The sequence below is a fragment of the Rhizophagus irregularis genome, chromosome 11 (genome assembly GCF_026210795.1).
Source record: "Rhizophagus irregularis chromosome 11, complete sequence".
NCBI classification, from domain to species: Eukaryota; Fungi; Glomeromycota; class Glomeromycetes; order Glomerales; family Glomeraceae; genus Rhizophagus; species Rhizophagus irregularis.
The window spans coordinates 3,862,958-3,883,952 of NC_089439.1; the positions used below are offsets into that span (position 1 = coordinate 3,862,958).

The window sequence follows — 20,995 nt, forward strand, 5'->3', positions numbered from 1 at the left end:
CTCTTACATTTACGAAAAGTATCTATAACTAATTTGTTTATACTTCTATTGCTAATTATGTGATTCTCACCCCACAGCCTTTTACTATACTAAATTTCCGAAATAAATTATCCCACCAATATTTACAGTATTTTTGTCTATCTATATCTCTCCCAAATATACAAAATATTATTTCTCGAAAGAGAACTTCTCTGAGATTAAGAAGTTTCGAACCTATAGTATAATTACGAAAGTATTAGCAATGAGGTAAAAAAAAAATAATACAATAATGATTTACACTTACCATCACGATTCATTTTCACATAATTCCATTCCGCCTCATACACAAGATATTTATTGCTTAATTTTTTCTGCGTTATCGCCGGTACGATACTGCGCAAAGTTTTAAGAATTTGGCACGTGAAGATGCTTATATAAGATAAATTTTTTGATGCACCAGACTTTTGCTGTGCCATTGCATGTGACGAGATTCATGTGAGTAATTTCACTGCGTCTATTGTACGCGTGATGACGGTCAGTGATTTTCTCGGCGAAGATCAGAATGCCGATACATAGCAAGAAGAGTAATATATCCGTTTTATTTTGGAACATCTATAGAGACAGAAAAATCGATTAACATCGTAATGACATGTCTCAAGAAGTTAGCCGAGCAATAAACAACTTACTTTATTATTACTTTGCGGAAAATACGAGTTCGCTTGATTGTTAATATCAATGATGCAAATAATGGTAAGTTAGATTGGTTTTATTAGTTTTATTTGATTTTTATTTTACTTGCATGAGGCGGATAAAAAGATTCACTAATTAGGACATCATCTTTTTATATAATTTACAGGATCGATTTTGGAATACGCTTTTGGGGAAATTACGTTAATATGATTGCATCACGAAAATCTGATCAACCACCTCTCCTTAATTTAACAATAAAAGAATTTAACGCTATCCATATTTAAAGATCATCAAGGGGCCTTTCTTTAACAATATACGTAAGAATTTTGAGAATATGCGAGAAGGTTTGAGAATAAATTATTATGCGCAGTTTCTTGTTCCCGTGATACATGAATGATACTGCGCATTTATCGGATTCTTGGATCAATGATTTTGTTACAATAAACTTGATCGAAAAAAATATTAGCATACATGCTTCCCACAACCCCATAACTAGTAAATTTGGTCTTTGCTTTACTGATTGTACAAGAAAAAAAGTACATAATACAGGCTACATGATGACACTACTTAAACTAAAAATTTTCATGTGAACGACTGCTAGCCTTCCGTGATACTAATACGTTTTTCGAAATCCTAAATGAAAAAAATTGTCTATTAGCTTGTTTCTTCCTTGCAAATGCATAACACAACCGAAAGTAAATCCATCTTAACTGAATAAATATCTTGTCCAGAAGTAATATTTTTTTTCGCCAGCATTTTTTCATACTGCTTATTATCTTTCGTCACTGCGCTGGGTGATAGTCTCTCACATGACTGGTCTAAGCCACAATTGCGAACTTTAGTTTATTGCTTGAAGTGTTGCAGGTAAGACAATATTCCAACTTATCTTGAGAATAGAACTTCGCTAATTCAGGATCATAAGGGAACTGATTCCCATCTTCGCAGTACCACTTGCCATGTAATCCATAATTCCCATGTATTCCATCGCAAATAGGACATGGTGAGCTCCACGGCTGAGGTGATGTAAAATTATAATTATCAATCCCTCTAAAACTATTTCCGAATTTCAAGTATGGGAAGTGCTCTAAGACGGATTTGATAATTAATTCTGGATTGGGTCTGGCTTCGAAAGTGATAGGCCCTTCTTCTTCACATTGCTTGGGAAAAGATGATGCTTTGTTTTCTGGTATCAAATTTATAACTTCCGATTTATGTACTTCTGATAGTTGCCATGGCTCATTTCCAGTTTCTTTTTTATATCTTTTGTACAATTTGGAACGAATCTTATCTGTCAAAATACTTGGTAACCCAGTTAATTTGGCATGCCAATCCAGATAATTGGTGGTTAGTATTTTAACAGACTCAGTCATTTTCCTTTTTATATGACTGCAAACAATTTAAATCCCTTTTTTCTCATATAGACCTATTCATTCGAAAAAAAGATTAAAATTCCCAGACTATTGTAAAGCAATGAGACTACACAACTATCTCAATTTCACGCTGTTCACATTTAATAAAGTAAGATCCTGCTTTATACCTACCTTTTATTTCTTCATCATCATGACCTAATTTGCATAATGGGCAGATATAGTCCCCTGATGTCTCATCAGTAATCCCATAATAATCGAAATTTTTACTACTACATTCTCTATATAGATTAGGATATTGATACAATATCTTGTTGCGAAAATAAGAATGATCGGGCTTAGATTGGGATGCAGATGGTACATTTGCTTGAGACATGTCTGATGAAATCATTTCTGGTGAAGCATTTGGCTGAGAGAATGCTGGTACTTCAGCTGGTATGGTTTGAGATGCATTTACGATTTTTTCGCTAGTTATATGAACCATGCTCAACAGTGGGATCAGAGCAGTTGTGTCACTAGTGATCATTTCCGAAGTCACATGACTCTGATCGTGAACATTGTTCACGGTTTTATTGGTGACATTTAAGTTCACTCGATCTATAATGTATTGAATTTGAAGGTTAGTGAGTCTGGAAATACTGTCAGCACTATAGGTAACCCGATTAACCATATGCCATCCTATACCTTTAATCTTTTTCAGAGTTATAGGATCGTAATTATATCCAAATAGCTTATTGATCTTCCTTGCTTTGCTTGTTATTTTGCGCAAATATTCATCAGAAACGCCTGAAAGGTATGGTTTCATTTCATTATAAATCTGGGACCTTGCTGTCTTATCCTTAAGATTTTTATCCTCAGATCTGAGCTTCATGACCTTATCTTCGAATCTTTCAGAATATCGACCCCAAGATGAAATCTCTTCCTGCTTAGCTGACTCGAATTTTTTCCCTTGCTATACTCGCTTGATGAAATAAACGGGCAAGCTCTTCTGTGACAGGTGAAGAATTAGAATGCTCTCTATCAATAAATTCAGTATTAATAAATTCCCTCTGAAAATCATCCACCAGAAATCCTTGTAATAAGTTTCGTACAATTTCAGCGACTAAGCCTGAATCCGATTCTCTGGAAACATCCTCATTAAGTCTTTCAGGCATTTTTTGCACAGAGTCTTCCAATGAAATCTTTTCGATCGTGAACAATGTTCACGGTTTTTGTGTTACTTTCATTTTCATCATGATTTCTTAGAGAAGTTTCTGTAACACATGATAAGTCGGAAGGGACAGTTGACTCACGCTGAATTTTCTTCTCTTTGTTACGTTGCCTGATCTCATCGCTAACCTTTCTCCTATACTCCTCATTCAAGAAATCATCCGTCTCTTTATCCTCCAATGACTTAGTTTCTGTACAAATAGGTTTGCATACATTAGAATTAAATGTACTATCAGATGTATTTGATGGCTTTGCCATCTTTTCTAGTTTACCCAGGCGAACAACATTGTTGGGATTTTCGACAGAGCTGGCATTGGTCGATGATTGTTTGATTTCCTTGATATCATCATCCATTTTGGCAATAAGGTTGGTCTTTTCTTTATCTCTCTGCTCTAGTCCTGCGAACCTACCTACGTTCTTCCAAAGCGCACCTTAACTTTGCATTCTCAGCCTTGACCTCTGCATTCTCATCCATAACTTTGATATATTTGGCCTTAACCTCAGCATTCTCGGCCTCAAGCTCAATAATGCGTTGTCTCAATGAATCAAGTTCGGATGACATGATAATATTTTAATGTTCTATAATGCTAGTATTCAAAATCGGAAAATATGTAAGCTGATCGTGAACAATTGTTCATGCTGATCTCTTTTGCCAAGAAAAAAAAAATATTAATAGGGGTTTATGACAATCATACAAGTAGGCACGATCCCTTACCCTGAGTGCCTTCAGCTGGGATCAACTTATTCGTTGTCTCTCTCTTTCGAGGCGACGATAGATTTTTTTGGCATGTTTGGAACAATAGCCCGTATAAGATAATGTAGGTTTATCACATATTCTGCATGGAGATTTTAGCATATTATTTGCACCTGATTTCCAGTGGAGCGAACATCCTGCCAAGCGGGTGCAGACTCGGCTACAAGTACTCCCATCCTTTCTAATATGTGGGCAGGTAAGACGATCCATTTATTATATTCTTTCTTCACTTCCATTATAAAATCCGATTTCAAATTATGGAAAAATCCGAATTGAACTGTGGTGTAAAAAGTATATCGTAAACAATTAATCATATATCACAGTCATCATCTATGTACGCGGAAAAAACAGTACTCAACATTCTAACCGGCCGATGGATCGATCCAAACAGAAAGCTATTCCAGAAGTTGATTCGTGAAGGCTATAAATATGTTGATAGACTCTCAGATTATTTAGAAGATATTGGAATCATATATGTAGGTGAATTTGAGCTGGAACCCTTAGACGACTTCTGCCACCCAGCTCTAATTCCGCCTTTATCAATCTTAGCGAGTAGAGCAGATATTCGTAAAAACTTTCCTATTAGTGTAGAATCTGCTGTCATGGGTGGAGCGAGTCTACTTACTCTCGAAAAAAATAAATGTCCTGCACTCCAGAATCTAATCCAAATGAACTATTCCATTGATAACTTGACTACGTTAATAGGAATAACTTGGGAGCAAGAAGAGATGAAAACTTGGAGGAACGACGTGCTTATGAAATTCCTCCATCACCCGGATTTAGCCCTTTCAAAGCACAAACCAGATGCTTTATACGATGCATTCACCAAGACTAGTGTTTTAGGGTCAGAACATATATTGGCTCTAGCGCGAGCATTATGCTAAGGATTATGATATAATAAATTGTTTTATAGCCCTGGAATGGCAGTTCCATGACTATATATTTTTTCGCTTATCATATATACCTGCAAAATTCAATTTTTTTATTATTATACAGTAAATAAATACAAGATCGGGACTTAGCCTGTGATACATGATAGTTCTATGCTAATGTCTAATTCTACAGGCCAACTAACCACCTGACATTTACGTGACTTGGAAATTCACCCCTCCTTCTTTACGAATTGTCTGTAAAATACATTATTATTAATTATAAGAAATTAAGATTACAAAATCGCAGTACAGGAATTTGTGAAATAATAGATTCTTACGCTTTATATCTATCTAGTAAGTTAGAATATTTGAGATGTTCCTCCTCAAAAAGCTTTCTCTTCTTTTTTGTGTCCTCCCGACTTGCCATCCCGAAGTCAATCAGGTAGATGTCGTCATTATCATTAATTAAGATGTTTTCCTCCCGAATGTCATTATGAAGGATACCATTAGAGCTCCGAATGGGTCGGGTTGGGTCGGGTAATTGACCTGACCTGACCCATTTCATTTTTTTTGGGTCGGGTCAAATGTCAACCTGATTATAAAAAGTTTTAACCTGACCCAACCCATGGGTTAGTATTTCAGATCGGGTCAGGTACACTACGGCCAATCTGTAAGTTAAAAATTATAACATATTTATATTTTTTTAATTGATTTTATAATTTACACATCAAATAACATATATAAGAATTAAAATTCACATTTCACAGTTTGATTTTATTTGTCTTGTATTGGCTATTACATAATAATTAATAAATTTAAAAAAATAGAAAGAAATTACTAATCTAAATTAATGTTATAAAAGAAAAAATATGAATAGAAAATTTTTTGAAAGATTATAATTATAATAATTAATAAAATCTTAAAAAGTGATCAGCTCAGTTATCTCTATTTATTAATTTATCGAAGATATTTTATCCAATTTTTTAAGTACATGCACGTCTGAATAGTTTCTGGTTTCAAGCTAGAGCGTCTTTTTGTTATTAAATCAGATCCACCAGAAAATATTCGTTCAACTGGTACACTAGTCCCTATTATTAAAAATTATAAAAGTTAGAACTTAGAAAAAGTTAAATAAAAAATTCAAATAAATACTTACCTGGGATCGCTAAATAGTCTCGTGCCATCTTTGCCAGATGCGGATAGGTAGCTTCGTGTGCCTATAATAATATAGTTACATTTAGATTAATTTAAAGTATTAGATGCTAATAAATTAATTATAAAAAATTTACTTACTTTCCACCATTGTAGTGGATCCGTCTTAAAATTAACTGCAGGTTTACGAAGATACTCTTCTAATTCATCTTCATTAGAAGAATCATTATCATCACCCATTTCAAAAAGACTAAAAAAATTATTCAAATCAGTTTTCTGAGCTCTAAGATCATTATTAAATGAATCATCTTGATAATTTTCATTATACTGCTTCTTAATAATTTTTATTGCTTCATTAATATACTCTTCTTCCCATTCTTGTTGTTTATAATATTTTAGTTTTATTCTTGGATCCAGAACTAAAAAATGATAAAATGCATATAAATAAGTAATAATCTGAATTATCATCAAAAATATAAATATAAGATTTAAAAATCAATTTTTACTTGTTGCAATTGGGTATACAATCGATTCATCCGTCTTAGAATAGTATATTTGAAGTTTTTCGTATCCTTTTTTTATAGCAGATCTTAATTCCGGAATTGGGCAATAATGGTCTTTATTATTTTTATCAAGAAGATTTTCTAAATGATCAAGTAAAACATTATATATTGGAATGAAAGATGAAAGTGTAATAAATTTTGACTTTGATATTTCTTCAGTTGCTTTATAAAAAACCTAAATTTTAAATTAAAAATAAATAAAAAGAACCAATCGCAATAAAATTTAATAAAAAACCATTACCGCAAATATACGACATAATTCTTTTAATGTTTGCCATTCATTTGAGAAAATTGAAAATCCTTCCAATTCGGGTTCAATTCTAATTGTTTCGTCAAGAGGCTATAAAATTAAATAAAATTCAATAATTTATTACTATTTTATTAGTATTTATTAATGATTAAAAATTTTACTTACTTTTTGAAGTTGAAGAGCACGTTCTATTATTAAATACGTAGAATTCCAGCGAGTCTTGACGTCCAATATAAGATTTAAATCTTTAACAGTTGGATAAAGATCACATTGGCATGAAAATCTGTCTCGACGCTGTGGTGAAGCCCAAATTTTAACTATAAGTTTTCTCAACTAATAATTATTTTATATTAGTTAGATTTTTTATATAAATTATTTTTAATCATAATTTAATTTACCTTAGGGATTATGTCATTTGTTTTGTTATTTTTTTCTAAAAGTTCTTCTAAAATTATATTCTCATTTTGTGCTTCTCCAGCTCTAATGTGTTTTAATATCTCCTGAACTGTAAGGTTCATGATATGCGCAATACACCTAACATGATTTTCTTTATGGTGAAAAGCAATATGATTTTCAACACAAGTTTGTTCAAGCGATTTTAAAAAAGTATTATTATTGGCCGCGTTATCTGCTGCAATTGCAAGAATCTAATGATAAATAGATTTATTATGTTTACTGACTTTTATTAATATATAATTAATTTGTTTACAAAGTACAAACCTTAGTTAATATTTTTTTTTCCTTAAGGCATGTTACGAACATATTTGCCATATTTTCACCCGAATGAGAACCTGAAAGATTTACAAAATCGACAAGAATATCTTTAATATTCCAATCAGCGTCAATATAATGACCCGTTATGCCGAGAAATCCAATGACATTTGGTGAAGTCCATGCGTCCAAAGCGAAGCTTATCTTTCCTGGAGTATTCTTTAATTAAAAATAGGTTAATTTTATTAAAAAATATTAATTTTAACTTTAAACATAAATTATTTACTAACCTGTAATATATTTTGTATATTAATATGGTAACTTTTATACAGTTTTAAGATATCATTTTTGATAGTATCCGCCGTTAGAATTTGTGCTTCTGCATTACAAATTTGTATTACATAGCGAAATTCAGGTGATTCAACAACTGTAAATAGCTGATCATCTGTAGCAATCCATTCGACAAGCTTTGCACGAAAAAGTTCATTAGAAAATTTCTATAAATAAATTTATAATTTATTAAATTAATATCTTGTTTTTAGTAAAATTGAAAAATTTTTTTTCTAACATAATTCTTAAAAAAATCATAAAAAATTTATACTCACAATTTTTACATTATTGGCAGACTGTAAAAAATTCTTTATAATTTCTGCTTGTTGCGCAATAGAAGGATTAATTTTATTCAGATGTAATTTATTAAGATGACGGAGTAAGTTTCCTGTTGAACCACTATCCATATTATATTTACCGTTTCTATCAAATTATCAAATTTAAAAATATTTTTTTCAGTGATTTTGACTTTATTTTGTATATCTCATATTTTAAAAACTTTATTCATTTCTTACCCACAATATCGACATTTTGCCCATGAAGTACCTTTATTATCTACAAATCTGTCAAAATGTTTCCATACTACACTTCCTTTTTCATCTTTTTCGTCTAATGTACTTAAGGCACTTGAAGTATCATCTTTATTTTCAAGCTGAGACCCTCCTTCTTGATGGTTTTCTAATCCGATTTTCTCATTATCAAGTATTTCTTCAGGCTCTTCCTCTTCATCTGTAATATTAATATAACGAGTTCGTTTTGAACGATGATTAAATTCAAATTCTTCATTATTGTTTTTTTGAGACATTTTATTTTCGTATGGTATTAAAATAAAAAAGAGATTTTGGATCTGATAATCCATCTTATTATATATATTTGGTAAAATATAGCAGATCACGGTAAAAACTCCTTTTTTTTATAATTTAAATAATTAAATAACGAAAAACAATTTTTAATTTTAATATAAATTATCAAAAGATGTAAAGGCAAAGCCAATTTTTTTTTTTATATTTTCTAATGGACCTGGAATTTTATTTTTTAAGAAAACTTTTCAATTGGCTAACTGAAATGATTTATCAGATTATACTAATTTAATTTTACTAACGTAATTGATTTATACTGGCGTAATTATTTATACTAACGTATCTGACGCAATTTACTAATACACACTTTATTTATTATTGATTTTTTATTTAAAATTTAAGTTAAATTTTACAACTTTAATTAATGTATTATATTACAATATATCCAAATATTTAATGTTGAAGATCTATATTTATTCAAATTTCCAGTTCCACAAGCTCTATCCAAAATTTACAAATGAAAAGATAAAGAACGTTGATAAACGTTCTTATATATAAAAAGAACAATATCCTGCTTCCTCTCCCTTTACTACACCCACGAATTGCAGTCCAAAATCTACAAGAAAAAGTTAAAAAACATTAGTAACTGAAACGTTCTTATATATTAAAAACAATAATCCCGCTCCCACCCTCCCACTCTCTTTAAAACCTTACCTAATATCTCGTCTTTAATTCCAAGTTCTAGTCCAAAACTTATAAAAGAAAGTTAAAGAACGTTAATAAATGTTCTTATATATAAAAAAGAAATATATCCCGCCTTTAAAGCCATACCTACTGAGTTGCAGTCCGAAATCTACAAAAAAAAAGTTATTAAAGAACATTAGTAAACGCTCTTCATAAAAAATTAAAAAGGTAAAAATATTCTTACTGAAAAAAAATAAATTTAAAAATTATTTCAAAATTAAATAATTTCGGTTTAAATAACCGAAAAAAAGTTTATTTTAAAAAAAGAAAATAAATAAAATTTAAATAATTTCAGTTTAAATAACCGATAAAAAAATATTTTTTTTTAAATTTAAAAAAATAAAATTATTTTTACCGAAGAAAAATAAAATGAGATTGATAAAATTTATCGATCTCCATATTCAGTTTTTTAAAAATCATATAATCAGCCATAATTTCAATTGTGTCACCGTAATTAATATGACAGGATATAATACCGTAATTAATGAATCAATTACGCTGAGAAGTATATATCAGATATTTTAGTTTCCATAAAATAAAATTTATATAGTGACCCGAATTTGACCTGAGTCATTCAAATCATTAACCCGACCTGATGATATCTTACTAATGTACTGACCTGACCTGAAAATTACGGGTCAACCCGATGGGTCACCCGACTTATCGGGTTGGATTCAGAGCTCTAGATACCATGCTTGTAGATCGCTTCTAATCCCTTAATAGCCTCGTCTTTTGCTGTTTCTTTATTTTTTGCTCGCTCAACGAAGTGCCGACAATGGTCATGCCGATAACGAAGCTCATACCTCCTCCATAATATCCATAACAGATCAGCTTTGGGATATACTTGCCTTGAATATCAGCTAGATCTTTATAAATCTCAACTTCCTTTTGCATTTCTTCCAGGACATACGATGGAGCCTTCGATAAGTCTACACTCTTCAAAGCAATCATTTCGCCACGAAATTCGCATAGGAGCGTTTTTCCACTTCGTCCTTCACCTAGTATGCTCTTAAACTTGAAGTCTGCGAAGCTAAACTTTTGCTGGTTTACTGGGACGTTAGAAGATGATTGTTGATTTGAAAAGGTGCTGGAAGCCTGATTAGTTAATGAAGAGCTGGATGATGATTTTGAGTTTGATTGAAGAGTACGTGAATTATTATCCCCTTGAGCCGGCACTAGTACTTGAGGTTTAGGAGAATTGGAATTCTCTTTCACCTGTCGAGTTAGATAAGCATATGCCTTGAGTACCGGTAGAGATTCGGATTCCAGTGAAAGGGTTTTTGAGATCCAGAGCTTCGTGTGTTCTCGGCATAGAAACCAGTGATTATCATAGGTGGTAAGAATACCGTATCTAAGTTCGTTTCCTTCCATATAATTATAGATTTGCTGAATCACATCCTTGCCCTTACTTGTATTATAAAACTCGGGAAATGTCTGTTCTCCCATATCTTCTAAAACATGCTTTCTTTTTGCCTCAATCACCAAGATCAACGAACCCACGAGATGACAGGTAAAATCTGGTATGCCAGGAGTATCAGGTGAACGTCTTGAAAATTTATGATCAGATCCCAAAAGATAATTCAATGTCTGACAAATATTGAAATCTAAAACACCTCGAACATCCTCTTCATTTTCTATCTCTTTCACCACAAATTTTGGCCTCTCGAATATCGGTTGTTGGTCGAAGCGGAATTGATTCACTTTATCGAAAAAGTCACCCCATAGTTGTACACTTGTCAGCGGGTCACCATTAACCTTTGTAGTGATCTTCGATTTAGTACAGTCCGGAGAATATGTTATGGGTGGTGGAATACACGACAACGCCTCTTCCAAGCTGAGAACTGGAAACGAATATATATTATTATTACTAGGGCAAATGACGAAAAATTAGTCGTTAAGGCGCTTTGCACAGACTATACCAGACACTTACGTGGCAATTTTACAATAACATGGATATGTTCTTCGGGAGGTGAGTCTGGGAAATATTTCAAAATCTTTCTTATTGCCAACAGCTCGTCACTGTCCTGGAGTATTAGATTTCTTAATTGATCATCCTGATCGCCAGGGATTGACACCTTCCATAATTTAATATCCTTGGCGTCAACGTTAGCGAAAGTTTGTGGGTTTTTTGTCTTTATAGCCTCCTTGAGGTGGCCAATAAGCCGGTCCTTATCTATATCGACAGGAAAAGCGTTCACGAGTGTATTTCCTTTGACGAGACATAGTAAAGTGATAGACATGTTTTCGGCTTATATAGTATTTTTTGTGAAATATTATTGGTGCAAACTGGCGTATGTGAGGACAAGAGTAAAAAGAATTTTATTTGCGAAAAAATACTGAGACAGGGTATATTATTCTGTTTCACAAGCCTGCCGTATGATCGGCCACATTGCATCATAGGTGCAACAATACTGCGCCTCCCTAACTGTGAAGACTCTTCTCATTTATCACCTGACGTTTCTTATATAGGCTAGACTGGTTCAGATAAAAAATGTTAGATTTATATTTCATTACACGTGACCCTTTCTCATATACGTTCGATAAAATAATATTTTGTTTATGAAATAAAATAGTTGCCGGTAGCCAGCCTATAATACATAAAGATTGGCCGTTAAGGCGCTTCGCACGACTATATCACTATTACACGATGTGAATAAAAATATAACTAGTTTAAAATTCGTTCTCGGAAGTTCACTTTCTGATTCGCATCACAAGATTCCTGATTTTTCCAACACTTCCTGGAGGTATACGATAACATGAATAGGAACTATTTCACCATCATATTGAAGATAAGGAGGGTTTTTTTTAAGTCCTTTTATATCTTTCACAGAAAAATAATAAGTAAACTTATTGGGAGGCTCCATCAATTCCCCTTGTTTTTTTTCGGTAGTATTCACAGTATTGACCAAACCATGATTGGGTTGTTTGAATTTTCTTACATATAGATCGAAGTTTTTTTGACTTAAGTCTTGCCGGACCTTTCTGATTTCGACTCCCAAATTTTCAACGGTTGAATTATTATCAATTACTACAGGGAAAATATCTTTCCCAGTCTCGCCACGAACAAAGCAGACGAGATGAATATTACTAGTAGTGGAAGACATCTTGCTTTCCTAAATACAAGGCCCATAGTGAGAAAAACTCGCTCGGTCCCTCTAGGACCCTTCCATACATACATAATTTAGGGCATATACATACCTTATTTTGCGTTAGCTACGCTAGTGAAACTATTTTCTCTGGGAAAGTTTTTTGAGGAAAGTTGGCTGAACTTCTACATACTCCTACATGCTTTATATCTGGCTGGGAAAAAAGAGCGCCAAGCCGAAGTTAAGGAGATAAGAATAGTGATTAGCATTGTCGTATGATGCCAAGAGTTCTATGAAGGCACATGCAAATAGAATTCTCATACCTTTTCACATGTAGATCTACCGGAAAGACATAGTTGGTTTTACGCCTGGCGATCTCGAAATTCCAAAGTCCTCAGCCTTTCATAACATATGCTTTTGTCGGCACTATTTACTTTTAGAGCTGGTCCTGTGCTCCAACTAGACCTCCTTTCAAGCGAAGCGCCTGTGAAGCAGGCCATTTTTCTCATGTTTGTTTGGGAAAAAAATAAAGAATAAAGGTTAATATGTTTTTCGAATATATATGTGAAAATTAATATGTCGCACAAACCCTGCCTGGTGATCGGCCTTTTTCTGTCACACAATCTGTGACTCAGCAAATTCTTCCGAGCTGATGATCACTATCCCGGGTTGATGATCAGTATTCCGGATTCGGCCATAGGCACCTTCGGTAAAATTTTCCACATTAAATATATTACTTTACTATTAGCAATCATGGTGAATAACAATACTAATAAATCTCCTACGAAAGAATCTCTTGATCAATTATATGAAGTATTTTTATATAAGAAGAAGGATATAATAGCTATTCAGAAAAAGCTTGGTATTAATATCAATGCAAATCAAGAGGCAATGCGTCAAAGCAAGGAAGAGATAACACTTGCCGATTCATATGAGTTGTTGTTAGACTTGGTGGGAGATATGTTACCAATACAGAAGGAACTCAACATCGAAGGCAATCCCATTCTAGAGGTGGAACTTAGGAGTTATAAAGCTTCTACGGATATTTCATATAAAGAAATATATAATTTGCTTTTATACTTGGAAGAGGATATAATAACAATTCAGAATGAACTCGGTATTATTGGTTATTCTAATCAAGAAAGGGCAGAAGAAGTCGATGAAAAAGCAAGAGCATATCTCCAAAAGTTTGAGGAATTCCATGGTCCATTAGAAGATGTTCCAATTGTGATTTTACAGAAATATGGTGAAATGGGGGTAAATAAAATTCGGTTTACTGGAGAGGGACATCCGCTATTTCCAAATCTCTCTCCTCAACAATTACACGAAATTTTTGTAAAAAATTCAACTAGCACCGGACAGTGCCCATGTCTAGAACAGGTTAGCTAATCTATATTTTTTATCACACAGACTATAACCCAACAAAAAATCATCTGAGCTGATGATCACTACTCCAGATTAGTTAGATCGGTAGAGTACCACCATTCTACTTGATCGGCTAGTATTCTACCGAAATTAATCCTTGGCGATCGTCTGTTAGGTTGCCGGTATATCTGAGATATGACCGAATTCTGATTATTATCAACACTATGCCGGGTGTTATATAACCGACCACCACTCCGGGGTGATGTTCTAGCTAGAATATAGCGTTCACTCAATCTCCTTGATAAGTCGTCGATGATAACATTATCTAAGGATGCAACATCTCTTGGTGCATCATGTGGTATCCCCAGACTCCTTACGAGTTCACGGATCACATCTAGGGAAGGTACCTGAATCGGCACAAAATTCTCAACATGGATATTTGGATTAAGTAAAATGAGCTGATCTATGGCTTCTTTGCTAATATTATTACACCCTTCCAAATTGAGGTACTTTAAATTAAGACATGAACCAGCAATTTCTTTGATAGTTATATCGGTAATTTGACAAAAGCTAAGGTCGAGTTGCTGGAGCCTTGGGCAAGAACGAATAACATTACAAATTGATGTTTCAGAATATTCTCTGCGATTAGAGATATTTAGATATTCTAATCTATGGCATGACTTCACGATTCTCCATAGACCACTGCCATCTACTTCTCAAGTACAAAAGCTCCTAAAGCCACCTGGTCGATCAATGCATAGATTGAGATACTTCAGATTCGGGTATGAACTCGCTATCAGTTCTAATGCTCTATTACTAAATGCTATACTATTTATGAAACTCAAGTGGGTTATATTTGGGCATGAATGTACAATGCTTATGATTTTTTTATCTGAAAGTGAATGGTAGTATGATACTTCGAGATGAGTTACATTTGAGCAATAAACTGGCGTTTGCTTCCTATGTACTAACTTTATGAATTTTTTCAATCGAGAGAGATCCTTTACACGTTCTATCCTTATGAATTTATTTAATCGAGGGTGATCCTTTGCACAGTAATTTTTATAATCATTTGGAAGAGATTGTCCAGGAAATAAGTCTTTCCCTCTCAATTCGATACGCTTCTACAGAATAGGGGCACCACATCTGTACCACAATTGGGTTACATATAGAGCGGGATAGAGAGATTTATCTATCAATAAGAAATGTAAAATCTGTTCTAATAGTTCTGGTAAATAAAAGATGCTTGATTGCGCCATACATAGTGCATATTATATATTATATCTTTAAACGAAAAAAGTCAGGCTTACTATCATATATGATTTACCAGAACCGGCCAGGCTCGGAGATGTCAGACTTGATGTAATAACCAAGTTTCGGAAACACATAATAGAAAATTATTGAAGTAAATATACCTTGATAAAAATATGGCGCTTGCTCTTCCTGAATTACTAAAGAATGTTTTTAATTTCTTAGCTAAAGATAACGTACTATATCCAACTTTGCTGGTCTCTAGACTTTGGTCTAGGTGCACTGGTCCAATTTTATGGGGTCGTATCGAATTGATTGGTGAGAAAGAACAGGAAAAGTTTATAAAAATGATACATATAAACTCTAGACCAATTTTTAGACATAGTGTGCAGTGCCTCATAATTACGCACCATTCTTATCTTTCGAATGAGATAATCGAAAAAATAGTTGAAGTATTCCCAAACATAATCCATTTAGATTTTGAGCGAAGTACGGGTTTTGATGATACGGCCTTAATCAAGATTTCTCAAGTATATCCCAACCTGATCCATCTTAACATTTCTAACAATAGGCTTAACCGATCATTCTATCACTAAAATCGCAAAGAAATGTGATAAATTGCAGTTTTTAGATATTGGTTTTGGCGGAGATATTACCGGTAAATCATTCTGTGAAATAGCACGGTCATGCAATGGGTTAAAACATCTAGGAATTAGTGGATATCGGAATCATGTCACTGATAGCATTGTACATGATATTGCACGATCCCATCCTAACCTCCAATCCATAGATATTCGTTCTTCTAGTAGACTTACCGATACTGCTATTTATACCCTTACAGATTTATGCCCAAATCTGAGAAGTTTAAAACTCGAGTATTGTGATGGAATAAATGATATAGCCATCAGAAAAATTGCACATTGTCGTTATTTGGAACATCTCGAACTCTATAGTATAAAGGCTCTTAGTGATAAATCAATGTGCATTATTGCGCGATCATGTCCAGATATCCAATATCTTAATCTTCAATTTTGCAACATTACAGACAAAGCTGTAGAAGAAATAGCTCTATCCTGTCACAATTTAAAACATCTAGACCTTTTTGGAGCTTTGCATATATCTGATTCGTCAATTTCCAAAATTGCAAAAATGTGTCCTAATATCATATATCTTGATCTTGGATACACTGACCTTATTTTCGATAGAACCCTTAAAACTATCGCAGAGTATTTACATAGTCTAGAATATCTTGGCCTGAAAGGTTGCCGTAGAATTAGTCAAAAAATAATAGACATGTTATTTCCTGATCTCGAAATAGGCGGGTATTACTCATTACCACTTGGGCGGTAAGAATAGATGAATTCGGATAAATTTTCTGAGCTGGCGAGGCCCATTTTAAACCACCAACCGTTTAACCTTTTTTGGTCGTGCCTTCCTTCGTTGCTTATGAGGGATAGCCTCATTTTCTCTTATCACAATTGTCTTGACCGAATCAGATTCTTCGGAAGACTCAGACAAATAGGAGGAACCCTTATGCACAGCGCCTTTCAGCCCTTTTTTAGCAATTATCAAGGGAACTATTTCATGTATTAAATCGACCACAGTCTCCATATCTGCACATTCGTCCAGATCTTCTATTTCAGCTTCCAATGAATTGACCCTCCTTTAAGCTTTATATATTCGAAATGATAATTTTCTAATTGTTTCTCGAGCCCCAAATCTGTCTAGAGAGTGCTTTATATGCTTCTGCATTTTGCTCATCTAGCCCTAATAACTTGGCTTTATTTTCTGTACGCCTGATAACTTCCTGCTCGCTATGTATACTATCGGGTGAATGATTTTGATCAGCTACCATTTTTGCAATATTTTATATATGCTAGATCTTGCCTCAAGCGAAAAAATAAAATTTAATAAATAATGTCTATCCCACTATGTGATTAGTTTTCATCGAAGAGTATGAATGGGTCTGCTTGATCGGACAGCAGACATATACAAATCATTATCAGGATTAATCCACTTTTTCTTTTATCTTTACCTGGATCTTCTGGGATGCCTTCGAACAATTGCAAGAAGGTAGGTCGTTCATTATGCCATAACTTTCTATTGATTCATGACGACCTACTACTTGTCTGCAAGCCAACTTTCGTAAATATTAGCGATGAGAATTGTTCCTACTTCCATGGATCCTGCTAGCATGATCTGCACCTATCTTTCTCAATTTACTCGAAGTAATCCCATGTTGAGCTAAAGCAAGATTAATTGGATTTACATTAACTATACCGCTTTTGTTTTTTCGTAAGAAGGGGAATTTTTCTGGTATTGCTTTTTGAATCCAAGTAAGCAAATCTTTTGCTTGTAGCAGATTTTTTTCTATTGAAACGAAAGGCCAAGGTTCTCCCACTCCTGTTTCTTCTTTGACTTTAGAGTAGCCAGTACAATACCAGGAATATTTAGGATTATACCAGGTCTTTTTAGGACGCCAAGTCTCGTCTAATGCTTCATAATTATCAATACAAAGACCGGTGACATCTGCTGGTCACATGCATAACATTATCATTACATCAACCAGATTTTCCTTAGAAGGAGACAAGGAAATATTACATTTATCGAGTCTTTCTTGAACCGGTTCTAAGAAGAAGTGTTCAGGCCAGTCGACACCTTCAAATTTATCAAGTACAAGTCGATGTGCTTGAATTTTATTTGATTCAGTAGTAATATGAGGAATTTTGGTCGCTTCTTTTTTGGAATGATCAGCTTCATGATCCCGTAACTTTTTTCACAATAAAGTAAGCCGGGAACTTCCTGCAACTGGATTAGGTGTGGAACTCCCCAAATCATATGAAATTTGTTTTATTTTCTCAGAGGGATAATCCTTTTCCACAATTTCTTGGGCAATTTTATCAACAGTATCCCTGCCTTCTTCACGCTTTCCAGTAGGTCGAATAGGAATAAGAACTTCTACTTGTTCCTTAGTAAGCCCTAATACCCGAAAGCGCATTTTGGCATTGGATCTTACCTTGCGATCATCCTTTAAACTTTTGCTAATTTCCTCTGTGTATTGAGCTAGTTCGGATGATGGGGTTTCGAAGGTCCATTTATGGCGTTTCATGAAATCTGTAGCTACTTTTGCCATATTGTTTTTACGACAGTATAGTCAAGAATATTAAAACGTACTAATTTTATATTAAGTACAAAAAAGTTCAGTTTGAAAAAATGTTCTGTAATATCACTACCTCATGGTTGGTAGGGTAAAAATATTATAACTTATTGCGGGCTCTTTATGAGGTCACGAGCTCTGGCCGGGATATCTTTTATATATATTTGAAAATTGCGGGTAGATAGGATATGCGAAAAAAATACATAGTCATGGAACCCCCATTCCAAGGCTATGAACAAATTATCTGTATCGATTCACATTTTAGTAAAGTGCTCGCGCTAGAGCTAATATTTGTTCTGGTTCTAAAGCATTCATCTTAGTGAATGCATTATATAAAGAATTTGGCCTGTACTTTGAAGGGACTAAATTCGGGTGATGGAGGAATTTCATGAGTACGTCATTCCTCCAAACTTTTGTCTCTCTATGTTCCCAAGTTATTCCTATTAATACAGACAAGTTATCACTAGAATAATTCGTTTGTATTAGATTTTGAAGCGAGGATCGTTTATTTTTTTCAAGGGTAAATAATCCCATTCTTCCTATAACAGCAGATTCTACACTAATAGAAACTTTTTACAAATATTCGATCTAGCTAGGATAGATAAAGGTGGAATTATAGCCGAATAGTAGAAGTCGGCTAAGGAGTCTAATTCGAATTCACCAACATATATAGTCCCAATATCCTCTAAATAATCCAAAAGTCTATCAGCGTATCTGAACCCTTCACGAATCAACTTCTGGAATAGCTTTCCATTTGGGTCGATCCATCGGCCAGTTAGTAAATTAAGTACTGTTCTATGTATGTCCATAGCGTTAGTATAAAAAGATACTTTATCTCATTGTAATACCGATTAATTTAAATACATATTTTATTATGAAATTAAAAGTGAAAAGAGGGTTTATATCCTGAAATACTTCCATGGCTCGCTTTATTTGCGCACATATCAAAAGAGATGGCACTATTTGTGGAAATAGATGCTGTGACCCTGCCGGGTGTTATAGGCACTGGAAATTGTATGAGAAAAACATGAAAAAATTTCACTGCCTTAGTTGTGAATTTCCTACCGATACTGATTCAGGATTTTGTTCCAAATATTGTTCCAAGTATTCTGCAAAGTTTCATTTGCACAATTACCGGATGAGGCAGAAACGTAAGGCCGAGACCGAGGCTCTTCAGCCCGCAAAGATCTCTGAATTATCAGATGAGACCCTTCAACCCAGAATCCCTGAAGCTCCAATTTCTGAGTCGGATGATAGTAGTACTTCAATCCATGAACACTTATTTCCCGCTTCTTCACAACTATTTGTGGATTCGTCAGGATGGAATTTAACGGATTTGATCCAGGTCGAAGTACTAGGTGATAGGATTATAATTAGAGACTCAGTTCCAGAAGCACCCAGAATCTATAAAGCTCCAGTTTCTGAGTCGAATGATGAGGATATGGGTATTGACCTATTTGGGGATTAGTGGTTAGCTCGAAATTCAGAGCACTAGATCCCCTCTGAATTATCTGCCGGAAAGTAAGTAAAAAAATATTATTAGTCGATTATTATATATAATTTTGTTAGAAGCCTACGTCTCAAAGTATGTGACTATGTATCTGACCGGAGCGAGAATTTTTTTTAATGATACCTACTTGAATAAGTGTAGTCTTCTTCGTAATCTTATATAAAAAATTGGAAGAAGACTACACTTTTCTAGATATATATTTGGACATGGCATTAGCATATATCAATTAAATTCTGAATATCTTCTGAAATTTGCGTATTATCAACTTTGCTAGAACTAGAAAGATTACCTAATAATAATTCATCGGGTGGGATCTTACTATATCCATATCGAGTATCTTTACCATTTTCCCAATAAACTTCTTCCCCTGTTTGGTATGAAGGAAACTTGGGGGCGTCCTTGCTATCGAATGAACCAACTAAATGATAATATCTTTGACTCTTATCAACAGCCTTAAATTTCAATCCATAAGTTGCGTAAAGGGATGCATTTAATAAACTAATTTTCGCTCGGATTGTTTTTAATCCCGATTTTTTAGCACTGCGCAATGCATTTGTATTATCAAATACTCGAGCCATTTTAGGCACTAAACCCTGGAGATACGATGTCGATTCGGGAGTGTTCAAGCACTTTTTGACATCATCAGATTTATATCGTGTCCTATCGTCAATGTCTTTAGCAGGTGTACAGATCCTTAGTAATTCCAAGCAAATTCGATGCCTCTCAGCTCGAGTAGCTATGATAAGTTTATCTTCTCTATAATCTTTACGAATGATAGCCTCAACAGCTGTTTCATTGTTAATGCCAGCGTCTCGTAACTGTCTATAAGCTCTGAACCATTTCATATGATTATAATTCCTATACTTCGATATGAATTCTTCAGTCAATGATTCAAGCGGAATTTCATAACATTCTACAATATGATGCCGGTTTAGAGATCGCATTTCCTCTAAAGTCTTCTTCGGCTTATTTTCCAAAACCTCGGCTATTTCATAATCAAGAATACGGGCATTTGAAATATCTGAAATTTCTTCTGCTTTAATGATAGATGAACTCACCTTTACTGTCTGGAATAATGATATCGTATTATCTTTAGGTTTAGGAATAAGTTTTATGAAAGAAATTACCATACCCGCATTTCGGAGAAAATCAACCATTCTCCAGCCAAATAAACGATGAGATCGAAATTTTTCTAACATATATGC

At 33.9% G+C, this 20,995-nt stretch overlaps 13 protein-coding genes across 14 annotated transcripts; 4 read left to right on the forward strand and 9 right to left on the reverse strand.

The window, feature by feature from the left end:
- Positions 1-1,487: 1,487 nt before the first annotated feature.
- Positions 1,488-2,039, reverse strand: OCT59_003318 (uncharacterized protein; the record flags this gene model as incomplete). The annotated part of the gene is made up of 1 exon (XM_025326257.1): positions 1,488-2,039. One exon carries the CDS (start codon positions 2,037-2,039, stop codon positions 1,488-1,490), a length of 552 nt encoding a protein of 183 aa, XP_025177040.1.
- A 106-nt stretch (positions 2,040-2,145) lies between these two features.
- On the reverse strand, positions 2,146-2,907 carry OCT59_003319 (uncharacterized protein; the record flags this gene model as incomplete). 2 transcript variants are annotated; one of them, XM_066145543.1, is made up of 1 exon in its annotated part: positions 2,146-2,907. In XM_066145543.1, one exon carries the CDS (start codon positions 2,905-2,907, stop codon positions 2,146-2,148), a length of 762 nt encoding a protein of 253 aa, XP_065996256.1. The 2 variants fall into 2 exon arrangements, with proteins under 2 accessions (XP_065996256.1, XP_065996255.1); XM_066145542.1 differs by having other exon boundaries at positions 2,146-2,841.
- A 55-nt stretch (positions 2,908-2,962) lies between these two features.
- OCT59_003320 (uncharacterized protein) lies at positions 2,963-3,190 on the reverse strand (the record flags this gene model as incomplete). The annotated part of the gene is made up of 1 exon (XM_066145544.1): positions 2,963-3,190. The coding sequence occupies one exon, from the start codon at positions 3,188-3,190 to the stop codon at positions 2,963-2,965; it is 228 nt and encodes a 75-aa protein (XP_065996257.1).
- Positions 3,191-4,331: 1,141 nt separating this feature from the next.
- Positions 4,332-4,883, forward strand: OCT59_003321 (uncharacterized protein; the record flags this gene model as incomplete). The annotated part of the gene is made up of 1 exon (XM_025318091.2): positions 4,332-4,883. One exon carries the CDS (start codon positions 4,332-4,334, stop codon positions 4,881-4,883), a length of 552 nt encoding a protein of 183 aa, XP_025177038.2.
- Positions 4,884-10,129: 5,246 nt separating this feature from the next.
- On the reverse strand, positions 10,130-11,503 carry OCT59_003322 (uncharacterized protein; the record flags this gene model as incomplete). The annotated part of the gene is made up of 3 exons (XM_066145545.1): positions 10,130-11,262; positions 11,352-11,396; positions 11,497-11,503. The coding sequence occupies 3 exons, from the start codon at positions 11,501-11,503 to the stop codon at positions 10,130-10,132; spliced, it is 1,185 nt and encodes a 394-aa protein (XP_065996258.1).
- A 626-nt stretch (positions 11,504-12,129) lies between these two features.
- Positions 12,130-12,525, reverse strand: OCT59_003323 (uncharacterized protein; the record flags this gene model as incomplete). Its single annotated transcript, XM_066145546.1, has 1 exon — positions 12,130-12,525. The coding sequence occupies one exon, from the start codon at positions 12,523-12,525 to the stop codon at positions 12,130-12,132; it is 396 nt and encodes a 131-aa protein (XP_065996259.1).
- A 735-nt stretch (positions 12,526-13,260) lies between these two features.
- On the forward strand, positions 13,261-13,896 carry OCT59_003324 (uncharacterized protein; the record flags this gene model as incomplete). The annotated part of the gene is made up of 1 exon (XM_025326256.1): positions 13,261-13,896. The coding sequence occupies one exon, from the start codon at positions 13,261-13,263 to the stop codon at positions 13,894-13,896; it is 636 nt and encodes a 211-aa protein (XP_025177035.1).
- A 1,403-nt stretch (positions 13,897-15,299) lies between these two features.
- Positions 15,300-16,473, forward strand: OCT59_003325 (uncharacterized protein; the record flags this gene model as incomplete). Its single annotated transcript, XM_066145547.1, has 2 exons — positions 15,300-15,612; positions 15,695-16,473. 2 exons carry the CDS (start codon positions 15,300-15,302, stop codon positions 16,471-16,473), a joined length of 1,092 nt encoding a protein of 363 aa, XP_065996260.1.
- A 45-nt stretch (positions 16,474-16,518) lies between these two features.
- On the reverse strand, positions 16,519-16,978 carry OCT59_003326 (uncharacterized protein; the record flags this gene model as incomplete). Its single annotated transcript, XM_066145548.1, has 2 exons — positions 16,519-16,786; positions 16,899-16,978. 2 exons carry the CDS (start codon positions 16,976-16,978, stop codon positions 16,519-16,521), a joined length of 348 nt encoding a protein of 115 aa, XP_065996261.1.
- Positions 16,979-17,275: 297 nt separating this feature from the next.
- On the reverse strand, positions 17,276-18,256 carry OCT59_003327 (uncharacterized protein; the record flags this gene model as incomplete). The annotated part of the gene is made up of 3 exons (XM_025326254.2): positions 17,276-17,655; positions 17,725-17,859; positions 17,923-18,256. 3 exons carry the CDS (start codon positions 18,254-18,256, stop codon positions 17,276-17,278), a joined length of 849 nt encoding a protein of 282 aa, XP_025177032.2.
- A 285-nt stretch (positions 18,257-18,541) lies between these two features.
- OCT59_003328 (uncharacterized protein) lies at positions 18,542-19,089 on the reverse strand (the record flags this gene model as incomplete). The annotated part of the gene is made up of 2 exons (XM_025326253.1): positions 18,542-18,849; positions 18,942-19,089. The coding sequence occupies 2 exons, from the start codon at positions 19,087-19,089 to the stop codon at positions 18,542-18,544; spliced, it is 456 nt and encodes a 151-aa protein (XP_025177031.1).
- Positions 19,090-19,199: 110 nt separating this feature from the next.
- Positions 19,200-19,748, forward strand: OCT59_003329 (uncharacterized protein; the record flags this gene model as incomplete). Its single annotated transcript, XM_025310921.1, has 1 exon — positions 19,200-19,748. One exon carries the CDS (start codon positions 19,200-19,202, stop codon positions 19,746-19,748), a length of 549 nt encoding a protein of 182 aa, XP_025177030.1.
- A 254-nt stretch (positions 19,749-20,002) lies between these two features.
- OCT59_003330 (uncharacterized protein) lies at positions 20,003-20,734 on the reverse strand (the record flags this gene model as incomplete). The annotated part of the gene is made up of 1 exon (XM_025326252.2): positions 20,003-20,734. The coding sequence occupies one exon, from the start codon at positions 20,732-20,734 to the stop codon at positions 20,003-20,005; it is 732 nt and encodes a 243-aa protein (XP_025177029.2).
- Between the last annotated feature and the right edge of the window lie 261 nt (positions 20,735-20,995).